General features: G+C 34.6%; 1 protein-coding gene across 6 annotated transcripts in view; it reads right to left on the bottom strand.

Moving 5' to 3' along the window:
* Positions 1-8546: 8546 nt before the first annotated feature.
* The window catches only part of LOC110450706 (circularly permutated Ras protein 1-like), a 20367-nt gene continuing 17066 nt past the window's right edge, over positions 8547-11847 (bottom strand). For all 6 annotated transcript variants that reach the window (XM_021498362.1, XM_021498361.1, XM_021498365.1 and 3 more), the window contains exon 17: positions 8547-8882. In XM_021498362.1, the coding sequence (XP_021354037.1) occupies positions 8790-8882 (93 nt within the window). In that variant the 3' untranslated portion in view covers positions 8547-8789. The remainder of the gene's footprint in view (positions 8883-11847) is intronic.

The following is an 11847-nucleotide window of genomic DNA, read 5'->3' as shown; positions in this document are numbered from 1 at the left end:
TTCAGAAGATGGCAGAAAAATAGAACTTTGTAAGGTTACTTAATTTCGGTGAACCTGTTTCAGAGCTGTTATTTTATACACCTAACTGTTTCAATGCACAACGGTTTATTGGATGTTAAGAAGATTTGAGAGATTAAAGAAAATAATTACTTATATATTTGCAAACAAAAAACAGACACAATATACTTGAAATGAAGGTTGCATGATTGATTGACATAGAAAAATAGCTCTCCTAAATTTATTTAACACAGCATTTTGCATCTGAAAGAATTGCAATTTCATTTTTAAGTATTTAGGCATTTAATTACGTAGCCCTATTTATCATCTTTAAGGATTTTCATATTGTCTCTCCGTCATGTGGGGGCACTTCTCAACACCGAACATGAACTTGATTCTTTCACAGAGGGTTGCATCCCCCCTTCACCCCACCAAGAGGGGGAATGAGTATTGTCCTCTTATCTTGTTTATCATGTCATATATGCAAAAGGGCTGTATTGCTCAACTGGATCTTTATGCCCAGCGTTATGGGGTGGGGTTATCAACCATTTCAAACTTATGACCCAATATTTAGGACTCTTAGGGTAGAGCCAGACCTCAGGATCAATCTTAATATCATAATTGTGTTCGTGTTTTGATGCCCAGTAATGGTATATATGGTTTTGGCTGGGGATTTCAACCGTTTCAAAGTCATGACTCAGGAATTAACTCCCTAGGGTGAGGCAAGACCCTAGTGTCAATTCTTATATCATGATTGTGTTTGTCTCTTGATTTTCAGCAATTGTATACATGGTTATAAAGTAAGGAACTTGATAATGTCAAAGTGAAAAATACTTTTTGACCCCGCCCCTAATATCTGGGGTTCAGCCCTAACACCGGTACAAGTTTGAATCCTCATCATCTAAGCATGCTTCCAACAAAATATTACTGATATCCTTGTCTTAGTTTCAGAAAAGAAGTCGCCTACAGTAATATGGCCAAATCAGGCCCTTCATTTGTACACACATGTAACCATCTGTCACAACAAATCAAAACGTAAAGTCAGAAATTATGTGTTTATAAGTATTGGGACTGTACTGTCGTTAGCAATGTATGAAAATTGCACTTTCACCTTGAAATAATGTAACATAACATTTCAAATCAACATTTCTAGTATCCACCGTATTAAAATCATGTTTTTATTTTTTACTTTGATATCATCTTAGCATCTGGTTTCCAGACAACAACACAGTTTTAGAACTTCATATTATTACACCAAAACAACAGAACAATCACTGTACATCATTTTTATATTTTCTCCTATATCTGCTACAAAGTATTTTACATAGGATCTTGATTGTCATAGGATACATTAAAGTATATCTATTTATGTTTACTTTGCTGAATATAAATTACTGTATTTGGTTTAAACAAGGGTATCAGTGGAACTGATGTACGCTCCCCAAAAACAACTTTATATGAGGCTTTTCCTGTTTTTGAATTTTGTATTTGGTTCGATTTATAACGCATATTGGTAAAAATTGTTGAAATGGGGATTTTGGAAGAAGAAAAATAATGTTTAAACACGTTACATACATATACGTATATATGTGTCCAACACATAGCATATGCTTCAGCGATGAAATATGAAGGCATATTTTACTGATAATTAATGTATTCTACTATATGCCAGCTATAAACAATGATAGTTATGTGTGTCTATGAAAATTTGGGATTGTAAATTTTGTGGGAGATAGTCAGAATTAAAAGATAGGCTTTTTTAAATTTCATTCCATGAAATGGTAAGAATGCAGACAGACAAAAAGAAATTCTCATTTTTTTTTAAATTCTTTATATATAAAACGGAAAGAGATGCGATGTTTTTAAACTTCCCTTTGTAAAGTAAACAAATGAGGATGTTTATAAAAGCATAAGGAATAAATACAAACCATGTTAGAGACTCCACTGTTAGCACAAACGAGACTGATTATTAAGTTGCCCAAACGAAGTTTGGAAGACTTATTCTTTTTGCCCCGTTTCTTATTATTATAATTCTTCCTCGCAAAGGGCAATAACTCTATAATTATTAAGGGGCTGCAGACTCTGAATACGGTACAGTGCACATCACCTTAGTGTGACTGATGTACACACCAAGATTCATGATCCTAACTTAACTGCAGGCAAAGTTATGCTCCGGACACATTTTAGGAAAGGGCAATAACTCTGTAAATAAGAAGTTGTGAACCCTTAACTTGGCTCATTGCACATTGCCTTAGTATGACTGATGAACACATCAAGTTTCATGATCCTAGCTTAAATGTGCGTAAAGTAATGCTCCGAACACGAAAATGGCGGACAGACGGACAAAACGGCAACTATATGATCCCCGAAAATTTTCGGGGAGCATAAAAACACCGAATCCCTATAAAATTTTGTCCTGTCATTAACAGTATCTTAAGGCTAAAATTATTAATATGATATTATTGTTTGTATTCGTACATTAAAATTGAAATGAAAACATTTTCTCAATAATGAAAATTAAATTTTCACTGCTGGAGAAAGCTTATACAACACTTTGTAAAACATCAAATTACATTCGAAAGCAAACTGAATTTCATATTTCAGGTCTTATACCAGAAGTTAAATAACATAGCAACTTGCAGAGTGTGTAAACAGCAAATTTCCACTGAGCCAATTAATTGTAACTGTTAAATACTGTTAAAAAGTTAAAAATAACAAACATACCTGGTAGTTCGTGTAAAATAATGAGCTTTTTATGATATGGAGGCAAAAATAGAAATGTTTTTTTCTGATTAAATTGTCATTCAGTATCATGGAGAAAAGATATTAAATTCAAAGAAATAACAAAACAAAAAACATCTTTTGCGAGATATTTTCTTCACACAAATTTTCAACATCAACTAAATACAAATAAACTGTAATATCTAAAATGAGTTTTGATTCATTTTGACTCCTTGTGAAAGCCTAGATGTGATTAATTGCATTTGTCATCCCAGATCTTTATCATTACAATTAAGACTCCAACAGGTGGTCAAAAGGTTTTAAAGAAATTATGTTTATTTTTCTATAATGTATTTGAGATTAAATCCTTTTTTCACCACACATGTCACGTGTTTTACTTTTTCAACATTAAAGTTCAATATTTTTCAAATATTATTTTGTATAAACTTTTACAATAAACTAAAGTACCAAAGTTAAATGTTTCAGAAATTAGAATTTGAAGACAAAAGTGAAGCATTGAAACGCACATCACAGTAAAAAATATTTTTGTGAGTCTGAACCAGGAAATTAAAATCTATATTTTATATTTCATCTAGGCCAAGAATGTACAGGTTCCTGTTACATTTAATTTCAGTCACAACACTAACACATTTCTATACAAATAAACATTATGCTCCATATATATCAACATAACTGAGGAAAATTAACAAATATCGACGAAAAATTCAGAATGGGACTAAATAAATAATAACAATATGAAGCAAACTTGGTAATCAAGCAAGATGTCGGCTAACCAAACGTCAAGATCATTTGGTCAAAATATAAAATATTTAAATTTTACTCTGCAAATTGTATGTTGAGGGAAACGTTGAATTTTCATTAAACTTGCCTGATGTAACGAGAAGGAAAGAGTAACAACCTAATGTCAATGTAATCTCAATATTAGGGTCAGATACATAGTCGGGCCCTTCCTGACATGTCCGTGTTCTAGTTTACCCAGTTATATTACAAAGAGGATTTAACGTAAGTAATCATGTAATATTTAATTTATCGGAACAAACCTTTTTGTGAATTTCATATGAAATTAATAAACTCATTCAATAAATTCTTTATCATTTGAAGATGAGTATTGGATTTTATTTATTAAATAACTTGAAAAACAAGCTTGCAAATGTGTTTTCAATGCTTCTCCTTTATATTGAGCGTTTTGAGGGAAGTCATATGTTTCACTGCCGAGACAATAGCGTGACGTCATGTAAGTACAATAAAGTGACATCATGTGTATGACATCACAATAGTGTTACTGTATGTGGTTTGCTTTTATAGAACAGTAATATAGCACGGCAAATGACCTCTGTTATGTAATAAGTTTGTATATACCAAACAGTGCCACAAACAATAAGGGCCTGCGTAGCGGGGTCAAATTGGCGAAAATGTCAACAATCACATCATTTCAGTATCCAGCACCTGTGTAGTAGGGTAAGTAACTTGAAAAACTAAACATTTCACATTTTACTGAGCAGAACAAGTTTTTGAAGCAATAAATTTCCAATCAGGAACACTGGTTTCGCTCCATCTTCTAACTTGAAAAGTCAATGCTACAGTTACAAAAGTATGTATTCTGTGTGAATGAACATGACTGCCCTACCCTGACATTAACCATTGCCCAATTCAATCTAACAACTGTAGTACCCCGGTATTTGGATTTCAACTCACTGCTAAACATAGTATATTTCATAGAGAAGACTCTATGAAGCGTCAAAGGGAACCTAATTATAAAGTTTTAGAAAGATGCCTTAGGTACTTTCTGAGTGATAATAAGCTTTAACTATCAAATACAAGATGGCATCCTCCAGGGGTTACGCTCACTTACGCTCTCTGCACCCCTGGAATATGTCATAGCAAAATTGAAGGATCAGTGTGCACCACCTTGTTGATGAGACAAGAAGACTAGTTTGATCCTTTGATGTACATCAAAAGAATCTCTGGTCCCATTAAAAGTAACAAGAGGCCCAATGGGCCTGCAGCTCATCTGGTGTTAATATCACACTTGTAACCTTAAAAATGATCTAAAATAAAGCTACAGGCAAAATATCAGTATTGATGACTTAAGTCATTCAAAAGAACCTATTAATAGATTTAAAACATTTGACCCCTGTGAACTTGAAAGGCAAACAAGGTCATTACGTTGAACAAACTTTATAGCCCTTCATCTCAGCATGCAACTTGACAAATATCACCAACCTAGACCTTTTGTTTATTGAGATTAGTTAATTTGAGGTTAATAAATATTTGACGAAATGTGACCTTGAAAGTGGGTCAAGGTCATTCAAAAAAACCACTTGATGGCCCTTCATCCAAGCATGCCAATGGCCAAATATCAACATTCTGGGCCTCATGGTTATTCAGAAGTCGTTTCAAGATTTTTAAACAAATTTGACCTCTGTGACCTTGAATATAAGTCAAAGTCATTCATTTGGACAAACTTGGTAGCCCTTCATCCTAGCATGCTACTGGCTAGATATCGTTCTGGGGATTTTGGTTATTTAGAAGTTGTGTAAAGTTTTTGAACATATTTCATCCCTGAGACCTTGAATACAGGTCAAGGTCATTCATTTCGACAAACTTGGTAGCCCTTCATCATAGCATGCTACTGGCTAGATATCATCACCCTGGGCCTTTTGTTTATTCAGAAGAAGTTGTTTAAAGGTTTCAAACATATTTGACCCCTGTGATCTCGAATATAAGTCAAGGTAATTCATTTTAATAAACTTGATATCCCTTCATCCTATTATGATACTGGCCAGATATCATCATCCTGGTTCTTTTGGTTATTCAGAAGAAATTGTTTCAAGTTATAGGGATCAAAATGGTGGTTCAAGTCAAATACATTTTTTAGTGCTAATTGGGACATAACACTTTCGCTCTCTTCACGCCTGGAATATGTCATAGCAAAATTGAAGGCACGAAGATAGCTGTTTGATTGGTCTCGGGTAAAAAAAATGACCAATCGCTAGGCTGATACCTGTCCTCTGAAAATTACAAAGGAGAAACGCCCGACATCAAAGCCTGTCAATTTTTACCGTTATGTGGCCGCAAGGTTCTTTTGATGTATATCAAAGGATCGAACTAGTCTTTAGTCTCCTCCACAAGGTCATGCACACTGAGCCCTTGACTTTGCTATGACATATTCCAGGGGTGTAGAGAGCGAAAGTGAGCAAAACCCCTGGATATCGAGGATGATATATGTAACACCTGGATATGTGATCTTGCCTTGGGGACTTATTCCCAGGTCATTACATAAACATTTTGAAAGTCTAACACTATCATCATTTTCACATTCATACAAATCTCAACCAGATTGGCTTTGATGCATCCTTGGTACCAGATAGATACCTAAATGGAGAAACATGCGTAACATTACTTTCACCGAGATTAGTTGCTTTAATATTTGTTTATGAATATCCAGCTGATCAGCAGACCCAGCTCTGGTTTTATTTCATATTTTCTACTCAACCGACATGTAAACAATCAACAAATCCAATATAAGAAAAATCAACATTTTTTATTCAATAAAAAGCTTGATTACAGAAATGAATTTTAGCAAAAAGTAAATTTTCAAATACTCAGGAAAATATGTTACTTCACTTGATGAAATACATTCATACTGATAGACCCTTGTTGTGTTAAATTCTTATTTCCTAGTTTATGGGGTTTTCCCCAAAATACCTAGTTATATATTGGCGATTACATTTTTGTTGACTTTTGGTCTAGTTTGTAAGAAAAAAAAATAAACCAAGAGTAAGACGTCATCTTGAAATATCCCACACTTGTTATTACAGCACATGCACAGGTGAAAATTTAGTTGGGACAATTCTGGTTTTAGTAATATATATGTATACATACATTTATATATATATACTGTAGATATAATAATAATAGTTCGAGGTTCTTATATACCGCTTTATCACAACCTATACCCGGTAGTTCGTAGGTCGTCTCAAAGTGGTTCACAAATTACTATCCGTGGTAATAGGGCCTTTGCAACCAGCCAATACCTTTCTCAGCTCCCTGGGGAGCATACAGCCAGTACTGCCATTTCGACGCTCACAGCTAGCATTCTACAATTCAAGCACTGCCCTGAACCACATACTCATTTACAGCTGATCGAGTAGACTGTAACAAGCGGAGTCAAGTATCTCGCTCAAAGATACAATATAATGCCGTGCCATGACTCGAAGCCGCAACCTTTCGATCACGAGCCCGGCGTCCTACCACTAGACTACTGCGCCTCTTTTTTTTAAAGAAAAAATACTACAAGATGTAGATAAAAGATTCAAATAAAACAACCAATGTCATAACAAAAAGGTGATATGATCCAACTTGATCTGAATAATACCACAACTATAAATTAAATAAGAAACAGAAAAAAGAAAGTAAAAAAATCTTGGATTCATAACATTTGTCAACTTATACATATATTTTATTTAAAAGCTAGATTGGTTGGATAAAGTTGTCCTACTTATCTAGGGGACTAATTTGTGACAGAGAAATCTCAAACCCGAGGGGTGATGTTTTTTGGTTGTCTAACCCGAGGCTCTACCAAAAAACATTACCACGAGGGTTGGAGATTTCTCTGTTACACCCTCAAGGTAGGGGATGATTTTTTTTCTCCCATCCATCATTTTAGTCACAACTACACAGACAGTAGTCTGCCATGTTTGTAAACAAAAACACATGTGGGGTATGCATATCGTCATTCACTTTTGATGACGTCACAATTACCGATGACACATTTCAATGACGTCACAATTAATCACATGCTAATTGGCACGAGGCTATCTCCCCCTAGGGGGTGACAAGCTGATCTTTTCCGGCTAAAACGGGAGACACACCTGTTATGGATGGGAGAAAACTGTATCAGTGACAGCTTCACCAAAAATGCAACACTGTAAAACAGTTGATCAATGTTACTACAAACTAGTATAAAAGTAGAGAAAGATTTCTTAATAGTTGACAGTTCATACATAAATCTTCTATATATGTATAAACATGAAAAATATCACAGTTTGTTTAGATTATGTACATAAACAGTAGGGCTGTCACAATATATCAGAAAACAGGTATATCGCAATACACGGGTATCTCGTATGGTACCACAATACAGAGATGAAATATTGCTGTATCGCAATATTTTTCAATAGCATATTTTTATGTTTCTGCTTTGTGTTTTAACTTTGTAAATTACTACAAATTCTAACAGATATGCCAATAAGCATAAAGGAGGCTTTTAATAGTGGTGGGAATTAGTTCAAATTTTGTAATCGATGGTTGGTTTGACAAAAAACTTTAATCTATGTGATCCATATTATATATAATTATTAAAGTTTGATAACATTCTGACAACAACTTATTATAAAATCGAGCACATCCTTCTTATGACAATATATCGGGATATGTATTGCAATATATTCATTCTGTATTGCAATATATCATGATACAATCTTTGCCTAATGTGACACCCCTAATAAACAGGTAACACATTTATAAAGAAACCACATATACATGTATCTTGATGGAGTACACATGAAGAATTATCAGAAAGTGGATCCATGATAAAAGTCGTTCACAATGTTCCAATATCGTTGATGACATTACTATTTTTGTAAAGATGTTTTAGGTCAGAGTTAGTAAGTTAAGCCATCCACTTATTAGAGACAGTCTCTGGTCCAGAACAATCTTTTCATCAGAATCTGCTCACAAGTCAGTCTTTAACCGTCTTAATCTCATTACAAGTGCATGAAAATGAAGTTGTAGGTACATGTATCTTCAATGTTGTGAAAGATGATATATCAGGAATTCGGCTAAGAAAAAAAGGATATATTAACTCATTCACCCCTGAAGACACTTTTGAACTCTTCCAATTCAAAGGTTGGAATCGTTCATTATGAAATTTCAGGGGTGAATGAGTTAACATTGAAGCACAATGGATATCAATGAAGCCAGTATAGCTGTGTGTGCTGCCTAGTCTGTCCGTGTTCCATCCGTGACAAGGACAACATCTTGGAATGTTATTTCTTCATAACCTTGCTGGGAACCTTAAGATCGTACAACATTTGAGCAGCTTCATCTGATGTTTCTGTTGTCCTGGATACCTTCAACTTCTGAAAGTGAGAGAGAGGAAAAAAGTAAGATCTTCATTACAAATTTTGCTTTCAAAATATGACAATTTATTGTATACTGAAACAATAATACCAGCGTATGGAATCCATACCTACAAAAACACATAAATGAACTGGAAAATGTACAAAGAAGAGCGACTAAACAAATACCGGGAATGAAGGAGTTGAACTATGATCACAGATTAAGGATATTAAAACTACCAACACTCAAGCATAGAAGACTGCGAGGAGACATGATTCAAGTGTACAAACTAACTCACGGAGGATACGATAACGCGGTCAGCGAAGGATTTTTATGCCTAAATAATAACAAAAGAACAAGAGGCCACAGTCTCACACTACTAAAGGGGATGTGCAGGTTGAACTTAAGAAAATATGTTTTTAAAGAACGTATTGTAAACCACTGGAACTCCCTACCCGATACTGTCGTCACCTCACCAACAATCAAAACATTTGAATCCCGTCTGGATAAGTATTGGGGACAACCTGATTGTTTCTATAACCATGAGATAGACAATAATGAACTTATTCATTGCCGGGACGTCAGCATAGTGTCTGACGATATTCCAGATCTGGATATATAGGCATATTGCCTGCGTCCAGTATTATTATTATTATTATTATTATTAATAATAACCTGTTAATTGAATGTATTGATTGTAAAAAAAAACTATGTTATTTGTTATTTGCATGTAACTTGTACTTTGTGTGGAATTTAAACGTGTTTCAATTTTTAGCTGAAATGGCCAAGTGAGCTTATAACTATGCCGCGGTGCTGCATCTGTCGTCTGTCCAGTGTAAATTTTTGTTTTGAACAACTTCTTCTGAATAACCAAGAGGCCTATAGCTATAGGGTGACGATATTTGGCCAGTAGCATGCTAGGATGAAGGGCTTGTAGACCTTCACCAATATTTAAAGTCACAGAGGTCAAATAATATTTTGAAATCTTGAAACAACCTCTTCTGAATAACAAAAAGGTCCAGGATGATGACATTCGGCCAGTAACATGTTGGAATGAAGGACTTCCAAGTTTGTGCAAAGGAACGAACTTCTTGCATTTTCAAGGTCACAGGGGTCAAATGTGTTAAAATCTTTTTACAAACTATTTCTGCATAAATGAAAAGGCCAAGGAACGTGATATTTGGGCAGAAGCATGCAATGATGAAGGGCTACAAACTTTTTTCAAAAGAATGACCTTCACAGGGGTCGAGTATGCTTAATTTTAAACAACCTCTTCTGAATAACGAAAAGCTCCCGGATGATGATATTTGGCAAGTAGCATGCTGAGTTAAAGGACTACAAAATTTGTTCAAATGAATGACATTCGCCCATATTCAAGGTCTCAGGGGTAAAATATGTTAAAAACTTTAAACAACATTGTCTGAATAACCAAAAGGCCCAGGACGATCATGATGATATTTGGCCAGTACCAATACAATATGATGAAGGACTACTTAATTTATTCAAATGAATGACCTTCATGCATATTCACGGTCACAGATGTCAATTGTCATTAAAAAACCTTTGAACAGCTTCTCCTTAACAAAAGCCCAGGATGAATAATTGGCCAGTAACATGCAGGGATGAAGGGGTACTAATTAGTTTGTTCCATTGAATGACCTTACGCCATATGCAAGGTAACAAGGGTCAAATATATTAAAAACTTTAAATTACTTCTTCAAAATAACCAAAATAGCTAGGGTGAGGATATTTAGCAAGCTGAGATGAAGTTGTACCAAGTTTGTTCAAATGAATGACTTCCCCAACATTCATAGTCTTTTCAATTGTCTTAAAAACAGTTTAAACTTCTTCTGAAAAAATGAAAATGCCTAGGATGATATGTGACCTGTTAGATACAGATAAAGAGCTACGCAATCATTGTCAAATTAATGAATGACCTTCCTCCTTTTTCTAGGTCGCAGTGGTCAAATAGGTTAAAAATATTTAATCAACTTATTCTGTTTGACCAAAATGCATAGGGCAGTGATAGTTTGCCTGTAGCATGCTAAGATGTAGAGCTATCAAGTTTGTTCATGTGAATGAAGTTGATCAATTTTCAAGGTTATATACACATGGTCAAATGTGTATAAACCTTTAAATAAACTCATCTCAATGAACAAAACATCTAGGGTAGTGATATTTGTCTTTAAACTCATCTCAATGAACAAAACTTCTAGGGTGGTGATATTTGTCTAGGTGCAGTCTAAGATGAAGTGCTGTTAACCCTTTAACCCCTATGTAACTTTAGTAGACTCTACCATGCATTGATATGGAGGGGTCCATTATGGTCTACAGTGGTGAAAGGGTTAAGTTTGTTCAACTTAATGACCTTGTTAGAACTTGCATATGAATACCTAGCTATACCTGATATTGATATTTACTTAAGCATTGAACTGTTTTTGTATGATATTTATGATCTATTTGAATGACACAGCTTTGCAAGCAAACAACATAATGCGCTAGCCATTATGATTTGTTTGCTTGCAAAGCTGTGTCATTCAAATAGATCATAAATATCATACAAAAACAGTTCAATACTTATATTTACGTTTTCTCTGCTCTTATGTTCTTTTTTAACTTATAATTTATAATTAAAATTAAAAAATGCCCGCCTTATCGACAGTCCACACAATTTCGTTCAATAGTGGAGTTAACGAGGGAGTTATTTTTGGAAGTTAATTCGAACTTTTCTCTTTGCTCATTTTGTGAAGAATCCAGGCGTTAATAAATGATTGTATGGGAACCCGACAACAGTTGGTAGATTCTATAACAGCATCGTTATTTGACATGTTGTCTGAAACTGAGGAACTGTGGATCCGAGACGCGTGAAACTGATAGCGTTTGAAGTGAGTGATCTTGCGACGGAGCACAGGTTCGTTACAAATGTCTGAAATGACGAATGTTTATGTGTGCTGTGACTCATATCAGTAGGTCTGTAACATATGT

Source organism: Mizuhopecten yessoensis, unplaced genomic scaffold (assembly GCF_002113885.1).
Source record: "Mizuhopecten yessoensis strain PY_sf001 unplaced genomic scaffold, ASM211388v2 scaffold5459, whole genome shotgun sequence".
In the NCBI taxonomy this organism is placed as follows: Eukaryota; Metazoa; Mollusca; class Bivalvia; order Pectinida; family Pectinidae; genus Mizuhopecten; species Mizuhopecten yessoensis.
Note: the sequence above shows the minus strand (reverse complement) of the source record. Positions and strands in the feature narration are given on the sequence as shown.